The 23,300-nt window shown below is 45.0% G+C and overlaps 1 protein-coding gene across 4 annotated transcripts in view; it reads right to left on the reverse strand.

The window, feature by feature from the left end:
- The window catches only part of MAF1 (MAF1 homolog, negative regulator of RNA polymerase III), a 119,124-nt gene that overhangs the window by 83,172 nt on the left and 12,652 nt on the right, over nt 1-23,300 (reverse strand). For 3 of the 4 annotated variants that reach the window (XR_003943982.1, XR_003943981.1, XM_030220905.1), the window contains exons 2-3: nt 17,100-17,218; nt 16,904-17,008 (exon numbers count right to left, since the gene is read on the reverse strand). Coding sequence is in view for 1 of the 4 variants with exons in the window: in XM_030220905.1 (XP_030076765.1) it covers nt 16,904-16,986 (83 nt within the window). In the remaining 3 variants the exon portion in view is untranslated. Of the gene's footprint in view, nt 1-16,903; nt 17,009-17,099; nt 17,219-17,443; nt 17,525-23,300 lie in introns of those variants that run through there. The other variant, XR_003943983.1, reaches the window with a different exon arrangement.

Here is a 23,300-nt window from a genome sequence, read left to right on the forward strand (position 1 = left end):
TTCTCCACCACCGCCAACTCCAGGCTCCGCTCATTCTGCCTCGCCTCACCCTATGCTTGGAATAAACTTCCTGAGCCCTTACGCCAAGCCCCCTCCCTACCCATCTTCAAATCCTTGCTCAAAGCCCACCTCTTCAATGTTGCTTTCAGCACCTAACCTTTATACCTTTCAGGAAATCTAGACTGCCCCTATTTGACTGACTGTACATTTGTCCTTTAGATTGTAAGCTCCTTTGAGCAGGGACTGTCCTTCTATGTTAAATTGGACAGCGCTGCGTAACCCTAGTAGCGCTTTAGAAATGTCAAGTAGTAGTAGTAGTAGTAGTAGTTGCCCTAAGCCTGCTGGAAGCTGAAGAATGCACTGCTGGTAATAAGGCTTTGGGGTGCACTCCCAAATTTCTGCCCTGGGCCCCAGCATGGGACACCAGCTCTGGCAGGATGCACATTTCAAACCTGACATATTGTAATCAACAAGCAGAAAAATAAAATTGTTATTTCTACCTTTTGTTGTCTGATCATTTTATTTTTTCAAATCATGCTGATCCCAGGCTCTTGTTTCTGCTTCCCTCTGTCTTCTCTTAACTCATTTACCATGGTCTCCTGCCCATTTGTTATTTCTTCTCTCTCCATGCTCACCATCCATCTTCCATCTCTGTCTCTCTATCTTTCCCTATGTTCAGCACCTCCTTTCTCTGTGTCCCCTATACTTCCCAACATCTTCCCTGTGTCCATATCCCAACATCCAGCATCACTACTCTATGTCGCTATCCCCCTCCCCCTGTGTCCAGCATCACTCCTATGTGTCCCTATGCCCCCAAAGTCCAGTATCTCCCTCTTGTGTTCTTATTCTATGTCTAGCATCTTCCCTCTGTGGTCATATACCCCCTCCCATGTCCGGCATAGCCCGTGTCCATATACCATCCCCAAGCAACATCATCCCTTTGTGTGCCTATCTCTATGCTCCCCTCCATGCCATCATCCTCCCTCTGTTTCTGTAATCTCTCTATGTCCAGCTCCTTCTCTCTCTTCCTCCTCCACACCAATGTGTCTTTCTCCTCTCTAACCCCACCCCATCCAGCTTCTCTCCCTCACTCTGCCCTCTTCCCACTCCAGCATCTGGCTCACCTGCCCTCTCTTTCTCCCGTACGCTGCGTGTTTGATTCCCTCTTCCTTTATCCCCTTGGTTCGGCATCTCTTTTTCTCTTCCCTTCTCTCCACTGGAGGTCCAGCACTCCTCCCCCTTCCATCAAGCCCCCCTCCTGTGGGTCCAAGCACCTCTCTCTCCCTTCCCTCCAGCCCCCCCCTCCCCCATGGATAAAGCACCTTTCTCCCTTCCTTCAAGCAGTCCCCCTTCCAGGGGCCCAGCACTTCTCTCTGCATGCCCCTCTGCAAGTCTAGCACTTATCCCCCTTCCTCCTTTAGCCCCCTCCTGTAAGTCCAGCACCTTTCTCCCTTCCCTCCAGCCCCCCCATGGATAAAGTATCTCTTCCTTCCTTCATGCAGCCCCCCTCCCAGGTGCCCAGCACCTATCTGCCTGCCCTCTAGCCCCCTCCCCCCATAGGTCCAATAACTTTTCCCTACTCTCCAGGCACCTCTCTTCCTTCCCTCCAGACCCCACCCTCTTGGGTCCAGCACCTCTCTTTCCTTCAGCCCTCCCCCCCCCCCCACAGGTCCAGCACTCTGTATTTTTCCCTCCCTCACTCCTGCTGCGTTGATTCTACCTCCCATTATTGGGCTGCCCAACAGCAATTCCCACAAGCTTGCTCCAGGGCCTTCCCTCTGCTGGGTCCTGCCTTCATGAAACAGGAAGTTGCATCAGAAGGCAGACCAGGCAGAGGGAAGGCCCCAGAGCAAGCCTGTGGGAATCGCTGTCAGGTGGTTCAATAATATAAGGTAAAGGCACTACAGCAGAAGGAAGACGCAGAGATTCCAGACCTGCAGGATGAAGGTGGGAGTGAGGTGCCTGACCAATAGGAGGAGTAATTGCGTTTCTTTTTTTTTTTTTTTACTGCGGGATCAAGGCTTTTTACCATTCCCATGGGTCAATAAAATGTTTTGCTCCTGCATCTGCAGTAAATCCTCCAAAAATGTTTCTGTTACTGTGGATTTACTACATGTCCCTATCCCCATGTCATTCTCTATTCTGCCATCTAAAAGTTGAAACATAAAAGAAAATCCCTTCGGTGCATCACCATTTAAAGTTTTAGAAACCAAACACAAAGCTTAAATAAAATACAGGCCTCAACAGGAAGCCAATGAACTCACACAAAAGGGGTGACATTATCAAATCTTGTATTCTTAAATATCAGCCTAGCACCAGTCCCCCCGATATTCGGCCGGCAGCAGGCAGTGCGGTTAGCTGCCACCAGCGGCACTTACCCCAGATATTCAATACCAAGCTGTATCCAGCAACTGGCATTGAATATCTGGTTTCAGTTTTGTCCGTGCCAACTTAACCAGCTAAGCAAATACTCAGCGCTAGCCAGTTTAGTTAACAGTGGTCAACGATAGGCCTGCTATTTAAGCAGTCTCTCTTAACCGCTCAACTTAGCAGGTTTAGCACTAAATATGTGCGCTTATCCAGGTATCTCGTGCTGAATATTAGTGCTTAGCCAGTATTTGACCAGCCAGGTGCCATTCCTGGCCTGTTAAAGAACGCTGAATATCGGGCCCAGTGTTTTAAATCAGACAAAGTTTCCTCTTAAGCGTCACTGAAATACCGGAACACAAAGAACTACAGTAATCCATTTGAGAGAATGATAGATTGAACTAATATTCTAAAATGAGGAATTAAATGTAATTGTTTCAATTTATAGCAATATCTTTTGACAACAGCATTAACCTGAGGATCCATAAGTAAAGAGGAATCTATTAGCACTCCCAGTACTTTAGAAATGTTATCTATTTTAAAATGCGAGCCACCCAACATTTTAACTGATGCAGGAATACAGTCCTTATTCAGACTAAACCACAGCAATTTAGTTTTCTCTGTATTAAGTTTAAGATGATATTCTGATGACCATTGTTTAATTTTTTCAAGATTTTAGTCAATAGAATCAGCGCTTCGAAAGTGCCAAACCCCTCCAAGAAAAGTTGCATTGGCTCCCAATCAAAGAACGGATCATCTTCAAAATCTGCACCTTAGGCCACAAAATTATGTATGGCATAGTCCAAGGATACATGACAGACCTTATAGACTTACCAATAAGAAATAAAGTCAGATCGTCAAGATCCTACCTAAACCTACACTACCCAAATTACAAAGGACTGAAATACAAAACAACTTACGCAGCCGGCTTCACCTACATAAGTGCACAACTATGGAATGGGCTCCCAAAAGCTGTGAAAATAATCCACGACCACTTGAACTTCAGGAAATCACTAAAAACCTACCTCTTCAAAAAGGCCTACCCCAACGACCCCACGTAACCCTCTTCACCTATCAACACAGCATGACTATGATCGAACAGGACATCACGCAATCTTCATCCATTCCAAACCTCTACTTATAACTCTTACGATCACTATACAACTTTGTATTTGTTATCCACCGACTGGGCAAACGCCTTTGAGGTACTCTGTAAGCCACATTAAGCCTGCAAATAGGTGGGAAAATGGGGGGTACAAATGCAACAAATATAGTTAAGTGTGGATTAACAGGAAGAAGCAGGAAAATATCATCTGCATAACAGTATATTTTCTCACCCAAATCTAAAGGAATTGATCTCAATGAGCTCATGTAAATATTATACAAAAACGGAGAAACTGGGGATCCTTAACTCCACAAGGAGGAGTCCAAAAGAGAGATGAAGCTCCATCTTTAATAACTTTATATCATATATATATATATATATATATATATATTTTTTTTTTTAGAAAACCCTCAAACCACTGTACATCATAGACTGACATTCCACTCTCAAGCCAATCTGTTCCACAAAAAATGATTAACAGTGTCAAATGCTGCTGATACATCAAATTGCAGAACCATCATCTGACCCCCTTCTACTTAATTCTTTCTTAACATCTGATGCCAATGCAATCAATAGCATCTGGGTGCTGTGAAATGTCTAAAACTATGTTGGTAACAATATATTCAAATGAATTATAAAATCTGAAAGATGAGAGGACACCAAAAATTCAATAAAAGGGGATACTAGCAACTGGTATAAAACACGATGGCTAAGAAAAATGTAATCCTGATACTTTTGGGATGGGAATTAATAGAATATCTCCCAGAAACGGAGAAAACCAGCCACAATTTAAAATCAAATTCATTACATGTTAACCAAGTAACCAAATACTGAGGAAATTCAGAATACAGATATGTAGGACATTCATCTACTGGGCAATGTGTTTTAGAAAGCCGTTTCACTATTAAAACATTATCAGAACCAGGAACAGCTGTAAAAGATTATCAGAATCTATCCACTGGAATATAATGTAATTCTATTTCACAATTATTTCTTCCACAATACTGAGTATTACTTGATATTTGATGAAAAGACTGAAATATCACCTCAATTTTGTCAGAAAAATAATCAACAGAAATAAAACAAAATTAAACATGGAAAAGAAAATAAGATGATACCTTTTTTATTGGACATAACTTAATACATTTCTTGATTAGCTTTTGAAGCTTGCCTTTCTTCGTCAAATTGGAAATAAGCAAGTGCTGGGAGATCACAGTATATATAAGTGAAACATCAAGGCATTTCAGTGACAGTCTAACAGGGTGGGGGTGGATAGGTGAGAGGAGGGTGACAAACAGAGCAATACAACTTTATGTTTATAATGGGCTAGAAAGCCCAGATCTTTGTTAAGTCCTGTCTGGTGGGTGTCAAAATATTCAGTCATCAGATATATACTCATATAATTTCGAAAAGAAATCCCTACTCAAGAATCCACAGGTCTATATATTAACAAAATACTGAAGGGTCACCATTAAGTTGGCAAAGTAAGTGTTAGAGACAGAAAGAGTGCGAGACACAGAAAGAAACATGGAAAAAACTGTAATGGTGAGTCAAGAACAGGAGACAGTAGAAAGAGACCCTAGCAGTCACACTAGATCAGGAAATAGCACAAGACACAAAGACACATGGGGCAAGGACTGTCATAGTGACACAAGACCAGTGAGAGAGACAGGAAGATATACAAGGCAGAAACTGCGACATGGAAAGAAGTGTGCACACAGGGCGGGGATGACAACAGTGATAGGAGGATAGTTGTGAGATACAGAAATAGGCAGGGATCATGACGGTGACAAGGACAGGAGGGAGAGAGACCAAAAAAAGATATGTGGGACAAGGATAGTGACACAAATACAGGAGAGAGAGAGAGATTCAGGCAGGGATCAAAACAGTGATGCAAGAATAGGAGAGAGAAAGAAGCACATGGGGCAGAGACACAACAGTGATAGAAGAGTGAGAGACGCACTTATGGGGCAGAGACCATAATGACAGGAGAGAGAGAGACCCCTATATCTGCACATGGATTTAAACACATCTAAAACCCTACTTCTATGAAAAAAAAACCCTATTGATCCCGCAGAGCAGAGCTCCACTTTCTGTAACCTTTTCGTCTCTATTTCTTTCCCTCTCTTTTTCCTTTTCTCTCTTTTACTGATTTGTGAAATGTAATTTATTTTTCTATTTTTTTTTGTTTACAATTGTTAACTGCTTAGCTGTGACTATGATAGGCAGTATATCAAAATAAACTCGACCTTGACCTTGATTAGTTGCATATCCTGCAGCCTGTCATATCTTCCCATCTGCACAATACTGGCACACAGCGAGCTGCACAGGAATGGTAGGTAGGCTGTAAAGGTTGCAGAGCTGGCAAACGGTGGCTGCTCCAGGAAGTAAAAGACTAATCTTTTTTTTCTCAGGAAGGAAAGAAAGTAACAGCACCAAGCTCCCTCCTTCCACCAAGCTGCAGTTAAGCCCCCTCAATGACCTCTCCCCCAACCCTCATTACAATGGACTGCCATGTTCTGCTCCAGGATTGCATGGGCCCTGGGTGGGACAGTAGTCCTGCAGCTGGTCAGAAGGGACACACCTCCCTCTGGCATCCCCTTATCACATCCTGCTGTTCCTGTGCACTGGGTACAGGCTGTTCTACACCACAGCGCTATTACATGGCCCACTTCACCTCCCTTTGTTTTCAAGGCCTTTCCTCTGTTTTTTTTCTAATGAGTTTGTGCACTACTTCTAACATCTGATGCTGAGTTCTCACCTTCCTGACATCCAGGTTTCTTCTTTAATGGTTGTTTCAGGTATGTACCCTCAGAATACAGAGCTAGGAAAGGCAGCTCTACCATTAAAAATCACACACTTCTTGAACATTCTGCTCTGCTGTCTCAGATTTGATATTTTAAAGGTGACTAATCCTGGATTTTCCATGAAATCTGCTGTGAGAATTACATGCTTGCATTGCTGGGTTTGAGATGGGAGCACAGCTGCAGATCAGAGCCCACACACAAACAAGTGAGACTAGGGGAAAATGAACCACAGAGGCAGTTTCTAGAAGAGAGAAGGAAGGCAAAGGAGGAGAGAGCAAGAGAAATTACAAACAAAAATCAGATCAGCAGACCCTGTACAGATGTGCTGTTCACTGCACACTTTAAAGCTCTATGCACCTTCACTTGTTCAGTACCCATGTCTGTTTTATAATTCCCACCTTAATTCCCTTATCCATTACTTGTCCCGTTTGTCTGTCTTGATTAGATTGTAAGCTCTGTCGAGCACACACCATCACTTACATGTTCAGTGTACAGCGCTACATATGTCTAGTAGCACTACAGAAATGATAAGTAGTAGTAGCAGCAAAATTGAACCCCAAGCTAATATGCAAATAACTCCCTATGCAATCCAACTGAGAGCAGGAACCAGGCCCCCAGCTCATGTACTGGCTGACTCTCTGACCAATCCAGCTGAGGGCAGGAACCAGGCCCCCAGCTCAAGTGCTGGCTGACTCCCTGACCAATCCAACTGAGAGCAGGAACCGGGCCCAAGCTCACATGCTGGCTGATTCCCTGTCCAAACCAACTGAGGGCAGAAACCGGGCCCCAAGCTCGCGTGCTGGCTGATTCCCTGTCCAATTCAACCAAGGGCAAGACCAGGCCCCAAGCTCACGTGCAGGCTGACTCCGTCCAATCCAGCCGAGGGCAGGAAACGGGGCCCCAATCTCACATTCTAGCTGACTCTCTGACTGATCCAGCTGAGGGCAGGAACCGGGTCCCAAGCACGTGATGACTCCCTGTCCAATCCAGCGAGGGCAGGAACCAGGCCCCAAGCTCAAGTGCTGGCTGACTCCCTTTCCAATCCAGCGAGGGCAGGAACCAGGCCCCAAGCTCAAGTGCTGGCTGACTCCCTATTAAATCCAGCGAGGGCAGGAACCAGGCCCCAAGCTCACGTGCTGGTTGATTCCCTGTCCAATCCAGCTGAAGGCAGGAACTGGGCCCACAGCTCATGTGCTGGATAGCTCCCTGTCCAATTCAACTGAGGGCAGGACCTGAGCCCCAAGTTCATGTGTTGGCTGACTCCCTGTTCAATTCAACTGAGGGCAGGAATCGGGCCCCAAGCTCATCTGCTGGCAGATACCTATTCAATCCAGCCAACAACAGCAAGCGATCTCCAGTAGCCACTGCAAGAAATGGTAGCCACAGGTCCCTCATTCACTTAGAAGGCTAGTAGTATAAAGGTTTTATTTCAATATTTTGTTTTCTGTATGCTTGATTACTCACATTTTGTAAACCACTTTGAGGTTTTGATAAAATCAGTAAAACAAACATGATACAATATTACACATCCCAACTACCATCTATGTTTCACTGAACCATAAAAGCTATGTCTAACTCTTTCATGTTTTAATATATGCAATTGAACTGCAGTAAAAAGAAAAAAAACAAAATGAAACAAATAGAAGTATCTGATTCAACATAACGTGTTGCGTATAACAGATTTGGAGGCGTATTTTCAAAGAACTTAGACTTACAAAGCTACATAGAAACTTATGGAACTTTGTAAGTCTAAGCGCTTTGAAAATGAGACCCTAACTATATTACATTTTTAGGAAGGCAGAAATTAGCAGTCTCCCTACTTTCCTCCCTTCCCACCCACCTTTATATGCCAAATAGATATCCAGAAGCTAAGTTCTTATACCTATGGGCATCTCACTTCTCCATTCCAGTTATAAATGTAAAGAATTTAAAATAAAACTTCTTGCTTTAGGAGCCCAAGTTTGAATCCCCAGGCCTGGCTGACCCCTTGCATCAGATACCTTCGCTCCTGCGCCCGATCTGCTGAACGCCTCTGGAGGAAATCTCGCACCCATACCGATTTCCTTCATTACAAATTCATGCTCTCCTCCTTCCAGTCCTCCCTATTCCTTGCCAAACAGGACTATTACACCCAACTAACTAATTCTCTCAGCTCCAACCCTCATTGTCTCTTCGCCACCCTTAACTCCCTCCTCAAAGTGCCCTCCGCTCCCACCCCCCCTCACTCTCTCCTCAATCACTGGCTCACTACTTCCGCAACAAGGTGCAGAAGATCAACCTTGAGTTCACTACCAAGCCACCTCCTCCTCTTCACCCTTCAACCCACTCCCTCAACCAACCAACCCAGGCCTCCTTCTCCTCTTTTCCTGACATCACCCTTTCCTTCACCCTTCAACCCACTCCCTCAACCAACCAACCCAGGCCTCCTTCTCCTCTTTTCCTGATATCACTGAAGAGGAAACCGCCTACCTTCTTTCCTCCTCGAAATGCACCACTTGTTCCTCTGACCCCATCTCCACCAACTTACTTAACACCATCTCTCCCTACTGTCACCCCCCCCCCCCCCCCATCTGTCATATCCTCAACCTCTCTCTCTCCACTGCAACTGTCACCAACACCCTCAAGCACGCCGTAGTCACACCTCTCCTCAAAAAACCATCACTTGACCCTACCTGTCCCTCCAACTACCGCCCCATCTCCCTCCTACCCTTCCTCTCCAAGATACTTGAACACGCCGTTCACAGCCGCTGCCTTGATTTTCTCTCCTCTCATGCCATCCTCAATCCACTTCAATCCGGTTTTCGCCCTCTACACTCGACAGAAACGGCACTCTCTAAAGTCTGTAATGACCTGTTCTTTGCCAAATCCAAAGGTCACTACTCCATCCTCATCCTCCTCGACCTATCCGCCGCTTTTCACACTGTCAACCATGAGTTACTTCTTGCCACACTGTCCTCATTTGGGTTCCAGGGCTCTGTTCTCTCCTGGTTCTCCTCTTATCTCTCCCACCGTACCTTCAGAGTACATTCTCATGGATCTTCCTCCACCCCCATCCCGCTCTCTGTTGGAGTTCCGCAGGGATCTGTCCTTGGACCCCTTTTTCTACACCTCTTCCCTGGGATCGCTGATCTCATCACATGGTTTCCAATATCATCTTTATGCTGACGACACTCAGCTTTATCTATCCACACCAGACATCACTGCGGAGACCCAAGCCAAAGTATCGGCCTGCTTATCTGACATTGCTGCCTGGATGTCCAAACACCACCTGAAACTGAACATGGCCAAGACCGAGCTTATCGTCTTTCCACCAAAACCCACTTCTCCTCTTCCTCCACTCTCTATCTCAGTCGATAACACCCTCATCCTCCCCGTCTCATCTGCCCGCAACCTCGGAGTCATCTTCGACTCCTCCCTCTCCTTCTCTGCGCATATCCAGCAGATAACCAAGACCTGTCGCTTCTTTCTCTTTAACATCAGCAAAATTCGCCCTTTCCTCTCTGAGCACACCACCCGTACTCTCGTCCACGCTCTCATTACCTCTCGCCTTGACTACTGCAACCTACTCCTCACTGGCCTCCCACTTAACCATCTATCCCCCCTTCAATCCGTGCAGAACTCTGCTGCACGTCTTATATTCCGCCTGGACCGATATGCTCACATCACCCCTCTCCTCAAGTCACTTCACTGGCTTCCGATCAGGTACCGCATACAGTTCAAGTTTCTCCTTCTAACCTACAAATGCACTCAGTCCACAGCCCCTCATTACCTCTCTACCCTCATCTCCCCTTAAGTTCCCACCCAAAACCTCCGCTCACAGGATAAATCCCTCCTCTCAGTACCCTTCTCCACCAACGCCAACTCCAGGCTCCGCTCTTTCTGCCTCGCCTCACCCTATGCTTGGAATAAACTTCCTGAGCCCATTCGCCAAGCCCCCTCCCTTGCCATCTTCAAATCTTTGCTCAAAGCCCACCTCTTCAATGTCGCCTTTGGCACCTAACCTTTATGACTCAATTCAGGAAATCTAGACTGCCCCAATTTGACTGACTGTTCCCTTGTCCTTTAGATTGTAAGCTCCTTAAGCAGGGACTGTCCTTCTCTGTTAAACTGTACAGCGCTGCGTAACCCTAGTAGCGCTTTAGAAATGTTGAGTAGTAGTACAATATAAGCTTCCCAAATAGACAAGAACAACTTTCTAAGTTTAAAAGTAAGATTCAACCCTCTTAATTTCAACAGCACTAGATTATGAAATTGTATATGCCATTGCCAAAAAGATGGAGGTTCAGCCTGAATCTATTTTTGTATAATGCATTTTTCCCCACAATGCATGCTTTCCTGACAAATATACGTGCACCCATATCCTGAAAATTTAACACTTCAAACCTGTCAAGGATAACCTCCAAAGGAGAAAGAGGTATATTCTGACATGTCTAACTCTCTTAACAAATACTTGGCCATCTCTACTGCTTCTTGCATCCCATCAATCCCTAAATAAAAGAATGCTAGAAATTCAAAATGATCTTCACACGTTTGGAGGACAAATTCATTTTCTTTATGTAGTAAAATTAACTGATTGCCAAGCACTATTTATCTGTCTGGAAAACAGTTCACATGCTGCAACTATTTACAAGCCTGACCTTTAACCACACATGTCTAGACAGGTCCTTCCATCACTTTCCAGAGACACCTGCTTCTGGGTATGCAAACTCTGACGGAAGTCCAGCATTCTCTAAAGCACAGCACTGCACAGAACAATTCCCCACAGCTGCCTTGAGAACAGATATCTTACACATGGCAGCAGCTAGGCTCTCTCGAAGAGATATGACCCCCTCCAGCTCCTGGGTATACAAACCTTGAGAATAGAGCTTTCTCTAAAGCAGAGTGCTGCACAAAATAGCCTTTGTATCGCTCCATGGTGTGACCGCACCTCGACTATTGTGTTCAATTCTAGTCGCCGCATCTCAAAAAAGATATAGTAGACCCTGCTCCCTCTGCAAGACAGGAATTGGGACCGATGGACCGTTTCACTGTTCCCAGAGTAGAATTGACTGGGCAACAACCCTTGCTGCAGGAGGGATCGATGAGAGGAGAACCGACCTACCTGCCTGAGGGAGAGACCACTCTGAGCCCAGAGGAACGGAGTCCTCCTTCGATGCCGGCAATGCTGGCAGACCAGAGCCCTGGATTGACTAGACCCGATGAGGAGATGTCTGATCTGGGAGCAGGGGCAGACTCTGCTAGCAGAACGCCGAGTGCAGCAGTGCTGGTGGTTACTGCTGAGAATACCGAAGGAGCAGGAGTTGAATCACAAGAGAGCAAGACTGGCTCTAAGAAAGGAGCTCAGGAAGAGGTAACATTGAAATTATTTCCTAAAAAACCGGAGAAAATAACCCTAGAAAAAATATGGGATGCTTTGGAATGTTTAGAAGATTCTTTAACCCAGAAACTATCTCCAATAGTTAAAGTTACTCAATCAAATCAAGCTAAAATAGCAGACTTGGAAAAACAGTTGGAACAATCTAAAACTTTTGAACAAACAATTATACTTGAAACAAATCAAATTAAAGAGAGTCAAATAACTTTAATAAAAGAAAATGTATACTTACAGAGGAAAATAGAAACTTTAGAAAATTTACAAAGGATGAAAACATTGAGATTTATAAATTTTCCTAAAGTTCCAGCAGTGGCTCCTTTAATAACATTCAAAAGATATCTTTCTGAAGTATTAAAAATTACTGAACAATTGTTTCCACCTGTAGCAAGGATTTATTATTTGGCTCCCTATGTTAAGAAACCAAGTGAGCACATAATACCATCTATGGAAACCCCATTTGAGGAGCTAAATTTGAATTTATCACAAACAATTGAAGATGAACTATGTGGAGTACAACCTGCTACATTAATTATAGACTTTGTTCTACAGCCGGATCGGGACTGGATCTTGAAAACTTTCTTTAAACATAGACATGAAGTCTTTCTGAATTGCAAAGTCAAAGTATTTCCTGATATTGCTAGACAAACTCAGAAAAGACGTCAGTCTTTTTTGAAACTTCGTGATCGTGTATTGTCACAGGGGGGAATTTTCTGGCTTAATTTTCCTTGCAAATGTGTTGTTAAATTTCAATCAATTAAATATGTTTTCTTTGAGAGTGATCAGTTAGCAAAATTCATGGACTCCAGACAAGAACCAGCCATAAACTCTCTTGTGCTTCCTCCATTAGTATCTACTCCGTGATAGGATAAGTGGGAACATGTTCTACTCATTTTTTCCTATGTTAACCAATTTTTGAATTGTGCCTTGCCTACAATTGTGGACTTTAGCAGTAATTATCATTTAATAGATTTTCTTTATAAAATATTTTCTTGTATGGTATGGTAATACTCCTTTTCTGTACAAGTGTATCTTGTAAAATTCATTAAAATTACAAATAAATTAAAAAAAAAAAAAAAGATATAGTAGAATTAGAAAAGGTACAGAGAAGGGCGATGAAAATGATAAAGGGGATGGGACGAATTCTCTATGAGGCAAGGCTAAAGCAGCTAGGGCTCTTCAGCTTGGAGAAAAGGCGGCTGAGAGGAGATATTATAGAGATCTATAAAATGAGTGACATTGAACGGGTAGATGTGAAACGTCTGTTTACACTTTCCAAAAATACTAGGACTAGGGGGCGTGCGATGAAGCTACAAAGTAGTAAATTTAAAACGAATTGGAGAAAATTTTTCTTTACTCAACGTGTAATTAAACTCTGGAATTCATTGCCAGAGAATGTGGTAAAGGCGGTTCGCTTAACGGAGTTTAAAAAAGGTTTGGACGGCTTCCTAAAGGAAAAGTCCATACACCATTAAACAGACTTGGGGAAAATCCACTATTTCTGGGATAAACAGTATAGAATGTTTTGTACTTTTTCGGGATCTTGCCAGGTATTTGTGACCTGGATTGGTCAATGTTGGAATCAGGATGCTGGGCTTGAAGGACCTTTGGTCTGTCCCAGTATGGCAATACTTATGTACCTATATCCCCACAGATGCCATCAGGCCAGTCACCTTATACACAGAGATGCCAGGCTCTCTGGAAGAGATGTGATCCCTCCAGCTCTGATCGACGAGTGCTTCCAGAGACACCTGCTCCTGGGTATGCAAACCCTGAGGGATACAGAGCTTTTTCTAAAGCAGAGTGCTGCACAGAATGAGTCCCCATGGATGCCTTGAGAATATACACCTTATAGATACAGGAGCTGGGCTCTCTGGAAGAGATGTGACCCCTCCAGCACTAATCAACACCTGGTTCAGGGAAGAACCAAGGGCTCTTCAAAGCCTTCTGTCTTCAGCTTGCATGATTCCCAGGATTTTGTGACTGGTCTAGTCATTGGGTGTACAGCATAGGACCAATCCCAAGTCGTAGATCCTGGCTGAATGGACAACTTCCTAAGTTTCAAATCTGCCACATATGAGTTTGACACTTTATTGTATTACGCGGTATATCAAATCAATAAATCAAATTATTTTACATTCTTGGGCTTCATTTCCAAGTGCCCCTCTCCCCCCCCCCCCCCCAATTTATCTCAGTGTATGTGCCAGCTTACAGGCTCCAATGCAGTGCCACCACCTCCTCTGCACAACTGAGCTGCTGTTAAAACAATAGCCCTACAGAATTCTACTCTTGTATAGGAGAAAGGGGTCAGCAAAAGGACATTACAAACATACAGTGTGCAGAAGTAGGGCTCAAGCAGACAAAATAAAAACATACAAGGGCCAGGGACAAGAGCATCAGAAAGTGGGATTACAGACCCACAAGGTGCAGAGACAGAGGGATTACAGACCCACAGGGTACAGAGAGAGGGGGGTCAGCGAGCAGAATTACAGACTTGCAAGAACAGCAACAATGGTGTCAGTGAAAATTGATTACAGTGCAAAGACAGAGGGTCAGCAAGGAAGATGACAAATAGTGATTCTAAAATTCCTCCATTCTTTACTCCCCACAAGGGCAATGCAATCTCTCTTTATATTCCTGTTCCCTAATAATGTCTGTTGCAGGATAGGGGTGTGGCTAAGGTGCATGGCAAATATATATCGTCCTCTCTACCCTGGTACAGCTCTTACTCTCCACGTGGGCGCAGCCCCTTTCTCTTGCCCTTCCCTCATCACTCCCCCCTCACCCTGGTGCAGTCACCTCTTCTTTCCTTACTTGGCTGCCATCTTCTGTCTCCTCTCCCTCCTTCCCTTCAGCTTTTTCATCTTCCTCCTCCTCCTAACTACTGCAGTCATCTTTCTCCTCCACTCAATCCCTGCAGCTGCCTCACAGACTCTGACCAAGGATAGAGGGTCTCCTTCTCCTTTGACTGCCAATGCTGCCATCTCCTGGGTGCCTGATCTCGGCTGAAGATGGTCCCTCTCTTCCAGGTCCTGCAGTCAGGTGCTGGAGATGCTGCTGTTTTCCTGCTCACTGGGGTGTCCACTAGCTGTGAACTTCTGGATACAATGTGAAGAACCAGGGGGTTAGTGAGGAAAGCTACAGGCAAATGATGTAGAGGGGAGAACAGAGATATAAAGGCTGATGACAAAACTGGCAAGATGACACAGTCTGGGTAGGGGCTGTGTCTGTATGGGGGTGGGGGCTGATATTGAAGGGACAGAGAGAGGGATACAGATGGAAAGTCCTGACAGCTGTCCTGCCCTGAAGCCATGTGGCATCCTTCGGTGGATGGTATAGAGGTGCAATTTTAGGTGGGGAGTGAATAGCAGAGCTGCCTGAATGGTCCTGTTTGCAGCTCATGTGGGTAAAGAGTGAGCAGCTTCTAGCAGGTTTTCGGTGGAATTCCAAGGGAGAGACTGAAAACCTGGAAGCAGAGACAGGATCAGTGAGGGAGACTCACTGAATTCCACTGAAAACCTGAGAACTGCACCCAAAGCACCCAGGCTTCCTGCTCTGCTCTCTCAGGGATCAATGCAGAAATCCGCATCTTAGAACCACACACCAGTGGCTGAGTGCAAGTTTACCACCTTAATTCAGTAAGTAATGAGCATGCAAATTACTACTGCACTAAAAAATGTGTGCTGTAAGAAATCTTTCGTTCATTGCCAAAATGTCTCCTTTTCTGTTATTGTATGTGCAGTGACGAGAGACCTTTAAAAAAAAAAAAATCTGCTGCCCCCCCCACACACAAAAATTCCCCCTTCCACGACACTACCCAAAATATCTCTGCTAGTCTGGTGGATCCCCCCCGACACCCCCAAAAAATATACTTGGTAGTTTAGTGGATCCCTCGACCCTTCTGGCCCCCTAGATTTCCCCCCCCCCCCCCCATTCAGTATCTGCCTCAGTACTGCCACCTTCCAAAATGGTGGCACCTGACGCCCTCGCTGTGCACTCTGAGACACACTGCATTTTTCCCTTATTTGGCAGATTTACCCCGCAGTGTGCCCTAGGATGCACCACATGAGGTCAAGTGCAGTCATGGCAACAAGGCAAGAATGATGAGCATCGCCCCTGCCTCTTCTTCTAGGGTACATGTGGGGGGGGGGGGTTGCTGTGGGGGTGGAGGAATCCACTTGATTACCAGGGATATTTGTGGGGGGGGAGACGAGACAGGAAGAGATTAGGCGTCAGAGTGTGGGGTCCACTAGACTAAAAGTGATTTTTCTGTTGAGGGAATGAGATGCATCTCTGTCAGGTGGAGGATTTGGGGCATGGGGGTGTGGTCAGGGAGTTATCTTGACAGTCAAAATAAGATGGTACTATCAAAGATCTTCTACACCTCTTCTGAGGTGGTGTGAAAGCTCCTGCCTTCTGCTCAGCCTTCAAGTCTTCTCTGCCCTGGCACTGAACAGCTAATAGCTTTTTATCAATGTGCTGTGTACCGGTGTCCTATGCACTGATTCCCAAAACATTATCTTGTTTAGGAAACACCTCTTTGCATCCCATAACAACACAATTGCACACAGAAGTCGTGCTAACCCTGTGCCAATGTCTGAGCAAGCTTTCAGTATCAGCCCCTCAGCACAGCCTTTGGAAGACAACATCCAGTATTGCAAAGATACATTTCAGGAGCTGAGCTCCTTCCCCTCCTCCACAACTCATGGGAAGCCAACAAGCTGCAGAAGAATGTGTCAGACATAGGAAACTCAAGTCAAGAGAAGATCATTTCTTCCATCAGAAGCCAATGTGCAGAGTCTCTTTATTCATTGCCTCATGGGGATAACACCCCCTTTTCTAATATCATAGCTCCTCTGTCCTCACATCCCAGCACTGCACCAGACTCATCAAGCTACTTCTCATGCTGGTCTATAAACTGTCACTGGATGTCAATGTCACTTAACACAGACTCAGGCAAGCCCATTTTCCAGCTTCCCCTGGCAATAAGCTCATGTGGCTCTGCAGCCAAACTGACCCTGCTCAGGCAGACTAGAGAATAAAGAACAGGGTAACGGAGGCATAACTAGCAATTCAGTGCCCCAGGCAATCATATCTATGCCTCCCCACTCCTCTCCCCCACAACCCTGCTGGCTTCTCATCTTATGTGCTGCTGAGCTACACTTGCATTTCAGTTCTTTTCCTGTCTCCAACGAGATCTGAACCAGACACACCCCAGCCCACCCCCCATTGAGTAGTCATCTCGTCACACACCTGCCAATGATGTGAGCATCTCCGGTCTCCACACACAGTTGAGAGTTCACAGCCTCAAAACTTGAGTTCTCCAACAGTTTCATCTCCAGCACTCCCAGCCGTGTCCTAGCAAAAGTGAAAAAAAAGATTACTTAGCTTCCAAACCAAGATACAAGAGGCCCTCACATCCACACATATCCACATAACTAGTTTGCACCTGGAGTAATCCAGCCAGAGTAACCCAGATGTCACGCCCTCTCAGCTGGGAAAAGGAACGCCAATTGCACTCAGTCTCTTAGAAGATTCTTCAGTTCATTTAAGATTCAGGTCACAGATCTAATAGGCCAACAAGAATAAAAAGAAAGAACAGCATGCACCCATTATGCCAAGTACAGAAAAAAACTCTCAGATGTAAACAGCTTCAAAAGGACCACAATCTGTTTATAGACCAAACACAGCCCCACCCTCCACTGCTCTAGCCCACATTCATACGCAGTATTTATAGGTCTTGAATATGCCACTGAAGGGCCTGTATCTAATAACATCGAGCCCCTTACTCACTCTGCCAAGTTTCTGGGTGTCTGGAGCTGAATCAGAGGGAGACCATGAGTGCAACACTGACCCTTCCAACCCAAAATCAGCACAGGAGCTGGATTTCTCAGACAAAGAACAATGTGAGTGAGAGATAGAGTGAACAGGGTGAGGTGTCAAACTTGTGCACTAGAGTATAAACAGATCCACTGTGAAACTGAACAGGAAGTAAGCGCTCTGACGCCCACAACCTGCTCTACTCTCTACCCTTAAAGAGCAAAACACATTTTATGTTACGAGTCAATATAAAAACATTTAAAACGGCAAGAATTTAAGACAGTATAAAGAGTGAGGCATCTGCTTGCTTGCTCCTCTGGACATTGGCCTTGATGCCTTGTGCAATAGGGACTAGAATGGACAGGTTATCATTAAAGAAGAAGATCCAGTCCTCACCCCACTGCCTCTGAAGGAGGACTCTTCCTTGATCTGACTGGGCCCTATATGCCAACAGCAGGCAGGGAAGTTCTCGGAGAAAGAAGTAATAGGTGGACCCACACACACACACTAACCCCCAAACGTAGCCTTCTTTTCAGGGAGTTTTTCAGTTTATAACTGTTCTGACCTAACTTCAGGGGGCCAGCTGACCTCAGAACTGGGCCTTACTGGAATGTCCAACAATTAAGACATCTTATGCCATAGGGGGCAGCAACAGAGAACAATGATCATAGCCCCAGAGATGGGGAAGAAACCCACTGGCTATCCCCACCTAATAAAATTAAACTGGCAGCAAGGATTCTTCCTCAAGCTTTCTAAAGCACTACAGGCCACAGAGAAAAGTATGTCTATGTCAGCATTACACTGCCAGGCAGTGGTGATTTTCTGCCTCGTTCTGCCTGGAACCTTTCTGAATTTGCAAACTTTTTCTCACTGCAGCTGGAGTGGAAGGTGGCTGTCACTGACTCTGACCACAACTCCCACTGCAGCTCCAGTTTCCTTCCCTCTTGCACTGCTCAGGATCAGAGAGCCATAGTGCATAGGAAACTTGGAGAGTTCGCTTTTTCAAGATCCTCCTCTAATTCTCCATGCCCCAGTCCTACAGGGCATAAGGAAAGGATGTGGAAACAAGGACTAAGGTCCAGATATGCTGAAGGGATTTCTCAATTCTGTGTCTGTGGAAACCATAAAGGAATGCTGTTCCTGAAGAATCAGATTCCTTCTTTAGATTAATCCCTCTCTATAACCAATAAAGAGTAATTATCCTACCAGTAATTACTACCAGAGCAATTAAGTCTCCAGAAATAAACTAGCTACAAGTGGGATGTGAATAGTCAAACTATGACTCCAGGGAAGAGAATGCACAGGAGTGCAGAGAATGATAGAATTTGCAGCATTCAGCAAGACATGCTCAACATGCTTCCTTGCAGTTCACTTCAGTATGTTTTCTTAGTTCTTTACAATCTCTAAATCAAGTCTGTCATCTTCCAACTATTCTGTTGTGCAAAGGACTTGGGTTCAGTTCATGGGCCTGGTGATGTTACAGAGGCGGCCATTCAGAAGGCAGTCCCAGCCACTGCTCAACAGCCAAACCTATGGATGCTGCTGCATGGGAGAAATGTCAGAGCTACCTAGGGGAGTTTTCCTTTAATCTACCTCTCCCCCCTCCCCCCAGAAAAGGGTGCAGCTGATTCCTGCATTTCTGTGCTGCAAGTGCTGAGGCCTCAATCCTTCTGATATTCTCACAGGTCTATTACGGAAGCAGTGCAACTAAAGGGAAGGAGGTCACCCTTGGGTGTTACTTCAACATTGCTCATTACCCTTCAGTAATGAGCTAGGAGGTCTGGGTGTTAGAACCAGCTGGCTGCCATTTGGCCTGGCTCACAGTATTTGTTTTTAAGGCAGCAGAGATGGTGAGTAAAATTGCATAAAATTTATGTTTTTTCCATGTGTGTTACCTGGTGGGAGAGTGTGTTTGTTATATTTTGCACTGCAGCTTCTCCATAGCAGCGAGTTCTATATTGCTATATATGATGGGGGAGAGAATCGTTTTTTTTTTTTAGGTGTAGCTATTCTGAAAATACAGTATTTAAAATTGACAAAACTCTGGTTAATGACATTCTCTATGCATACTTCCCGTGGGCCACCTAAAATTCAATGGAGGCTGCATTGGGCCCATAGGCAATAGGTCGCCCGCCCTTGTTTTAGGATATTCAAAGGACATTTGCCAATGAAGGCTTTTATCAGTTACCTGGTCTGGGAGCCCTTTTATCCACACTATCTGCCTCTTCAGTATAAACTCCCCAGAGTAAGTGATTTAAAATATTTTCTTTATAGTAAGCTCTGCCAGTTCTTTTCCTTCTAACCCACCCTGAACTCCATTCACAGGAAGATCAAGAAACTCTCCCTGAACACAGGACTCAAGGTTTGGAGGGGGGGTCTCGCCAGAGACCTGTCCAATTGTCCTTCACATCTTTGTAAGATTTGCACACTGGATTCCATGACTACCTTTCTCAGCTATGCCCTAAAGATGCCCAGGTTTCCTTCCTGTCTGGTGACTCCTATTTTTTCACCTCCAAATGGTATTTAGCCCTGGCATTTCTACATTCCAACTGTTTTTGAACTGTAGCTCACTATTTATTTATTTGTTACATTTGTATCTCACATTTTCCCACATATTTGTAGGCACAATGTGGCTTACATAGTACCGGAGAAGCCTTTGCAGGCTCCGGTGTGAACAAATACAGGGTGATGTTTCCAGGTTTTAAATTCATGTTATCAAGTTCCTGCTGGAAATGGAATGGTTTGCCACTGCCTTCTCCCACGCAGTGTGAGGCACCACTACGTTGCCACGGCCCAACATAGGGAGGCAAGACCCAGACTGGCAATGCTGCCAGAACCTGACAAGCATCAGCCCAAAGCTACTACTACTACTACTATTTAGCATTTCTATAGCGCTACAAAGTGTATGCAGCGCTGCACAAACATAGAAGAAAGGCAGTCCCTGCTCAAAGAGCTTACAATCTAATAGACAAAAATAAAGTAATCAAATCAATTAATGTGTACAGGAAGGAGGAGAGGAGGGTAGGTGGAGGCGAGTGGATACAAGTGGTTACGAGTCAAAAGCAATGTTAAAGAGGTGGGCTTTCAATCTAGATTTAAAGATGGTCAAGGATGGGGCAAGACGTAGGGGCTCAGGAAGTCTATTCCAGGCATAGGGCGCAGCAAGACAGAAGGCGCGAAGTCTGGAGTTGGCAGTAGTGGAGAAGGGAACAGATCAGAAGGATTTATCCAGGGAACGGAGTGCATGGGAAGGGGTGTAGGGAAGGACGAGTGTGGAGAGATACTGGGGAGCAGCAGAGTGAGTACATTTATAGGTTAGTAGAAGAAGTTTGAACAGGATGCGAAAACGGATAGGGAGCCAGTGAAGCGACTTGAGGAGAGGGGTAGTATGAGTAAAGCAACCCTGGCGGAAGACGAGATGGGCAGCAGAGTTTTGAACCGACTGGAGAGGGGAGAGGTGACTAAGTGGGAGGCCAGCAAGAAGCAGATTGCAGTAGTCCAAAAGGGGCGGATTTTACGGATATTGTAAAGAAAGAAACTACAGGTTTTGGCGGTCTGCTGGATATGAGCAGAGAAGGAGAGAGATGAGTCAAAGATAACCCCAAGGTTTCGAGCTGAGGAGACAGGGAGAATGAGAGAGCCATCAACAGAAATAGAAAACGGGGGGAGCGGGGAGGTGGGTTTGGGGGGGGGTGAAATGAGAAGCTCAGTTTTGGTCATATTTAATTTCAGGTGGCGTTGAGACATCCAGACAGCAATGTCAGACAAGCACGCTGAAACTTTGGTTTGGATGCAAGGTGAGATATCAGGGGTAGAAAGGTAGATTTGGGAGTCATCAGCATAGAGATGGTAGGAAACGTCATGGGATGAGATTAATGAACCAAGGGAAGAAGTGTAGATAGAAAAGAGGAGGGGACCAAGAACAGAAGAACCCTGAGGTACACCGACAGGCAGAGGGATAGAAGTAGAAGAGGATCCACCAGAGTGAACACTAAAGGTGCGGAGGGAGAGGTAGGAAGAGAACCAGGAAAGAACAGAGCCCTGGAATCCAAGTGAGGACAGGGTATCGAGAAGTATGCTGTGATCGACAGTGTCAAAAGCAGCGGAAAGATCAAGAAGGATGAGAATGGAATATTGACCTCTGGATTTAGCCAGTAATAGGTCATTGGAGACTTTAGTAAGCGCAGTTTCGGTTGAGTGGAGAGGGAGAAAACCACATTGTAGTGGGTCAAGAATAGCATGTGAGGAGAGAAAATCAAGGCAGCGGCGGTGAACAGAACGCTCAAGTAATTTGGAGAGAAAGGGAAGGAGGGAGATGGGTCGGTAATTAGAGGGACAAGTAGGGTCAAGTGAAGGCTTCTTAAGGAGAGGTGTGACCACAGCATGTTTAAAGGCAGCAGGGACAGTCGCAGTGGAAGGTGAGAGGTTGAGAATGTGACAGATAAAAGGAATAAGTGCAGGAGAGATGGCATTAAGAAGGTGGGTGGGAATGGGATCAGAGGAACAGGTGGTACATTTTGAGGAAGAAAGGAGAAGTGTACTTTCCTCAATAGTAACTTCAGGAAAGGAGGAAAGGGAATGAGGGGAAAATGAGAGAGGGGAACGGACTAGTGGAGGGAGAGGTGGCGAGGTAGAGAATGCAAGGTTTATCTTTTGAACCTTGTCGTGAAAGAATTCAGCAAGGGTCTGAGGAGATACTGAAGGGGGAGTTGGGGGAGGGGGCACCTTGAGGAGAGAGTTCAATGTGGTGAAGAGAAGTCGAGGGTTAGAGCCAAGAGAGTTAGTCAGTTGGATATAATAATCCTGTTTGGCACGTAAAAGAGCAGATTGGAAGGAGGTCAGCATGAACTTAAAGTGTAAGAAATCAGCAAGGGCCCGAGATTTCCGCCAGAGGCGTTCGGCGGAGCGGGTACAGGAACGTAGGTAGTGGATATTAGAAGGCACGGAGGGTTAAGTAACCTACGCTGCCAGGGGATTTGAACCTGGGCCTGCTGGTTCACTGAAGCTTTCAATCAAGTAAAAGGGCACAGACAAAACAAATACAAGGTTTTAGAAAATTGATTTACTACAATGAAAGGTTAAAATCAGAAAGGTTAAGTCTGGAAGATCCCTGGGAAAAAGGGGTCCCTTTTCAATTTACAGATTTTTTTTCTTTAAATTTGAAGCACAACATAAACAAGCCCACAAAGTGAACCCAGAAGAGAATCTCTTACATGATGAAATGTTTTAATAAAATGGATTGTTGTGAATGTAGCTTAAGACCATGGCATTTTCCTTTAGACTTTTTAAAGAAGAAGATGAATGTTTGAAATTAGGTCAGTGAAGCTGAATTCTTATAGGAAATTACATCCTTATCTAAGTAACCTGAAAGAATGATTAATCTGATTCCTATCAAACTTCCTAGTTCTGAGTTAGCACTGAAAAAAGGAATTCAGCAATAAAGAAATCAAAAGGGGGGTGTGACACAGGTTTATGACCATTATGATGGCTGTTATTCCCTCCCATGGTGATTAGAGATCCAGGGCAACATTCAAACATCACAAGCAGGGGATGGTGAGAAGCACAGGAGCACCCGCTTAGGCAGTTTAACCCACACCCTACTACTGACCATCCACTCCTTTCCGTTTCCAGTTTAAGTGGAACTGGGGCTAAGGTCCAACCAAACAAACCGTCACTCAACTATGCAATAAATATTCCATTACTATTCATTAGCACGCTGTTTTCAGTCCCTGCTATTTAATGGAATACAAATACCAACAAAATGAAAATAAATACAGGTTTCTGCTTGCACAGTCCTGTCTATTCCATATCCCCTCCCAACTCAAGTAGG

Source organism: Microcaecilia unicolor, chromosome 1, assembly GCF_901765095.1.
Source record: "Microcaecilia unicolor chromosome 1, aMicUni1.1, whole genome shotgun sequence".
Lineage (NCBI taxonomy): Eukaryota > Metazoa > Chordata > Amphibia > Gymnophiona > Siphonopidae > Microcaecilia > Microcaecilia unicolor.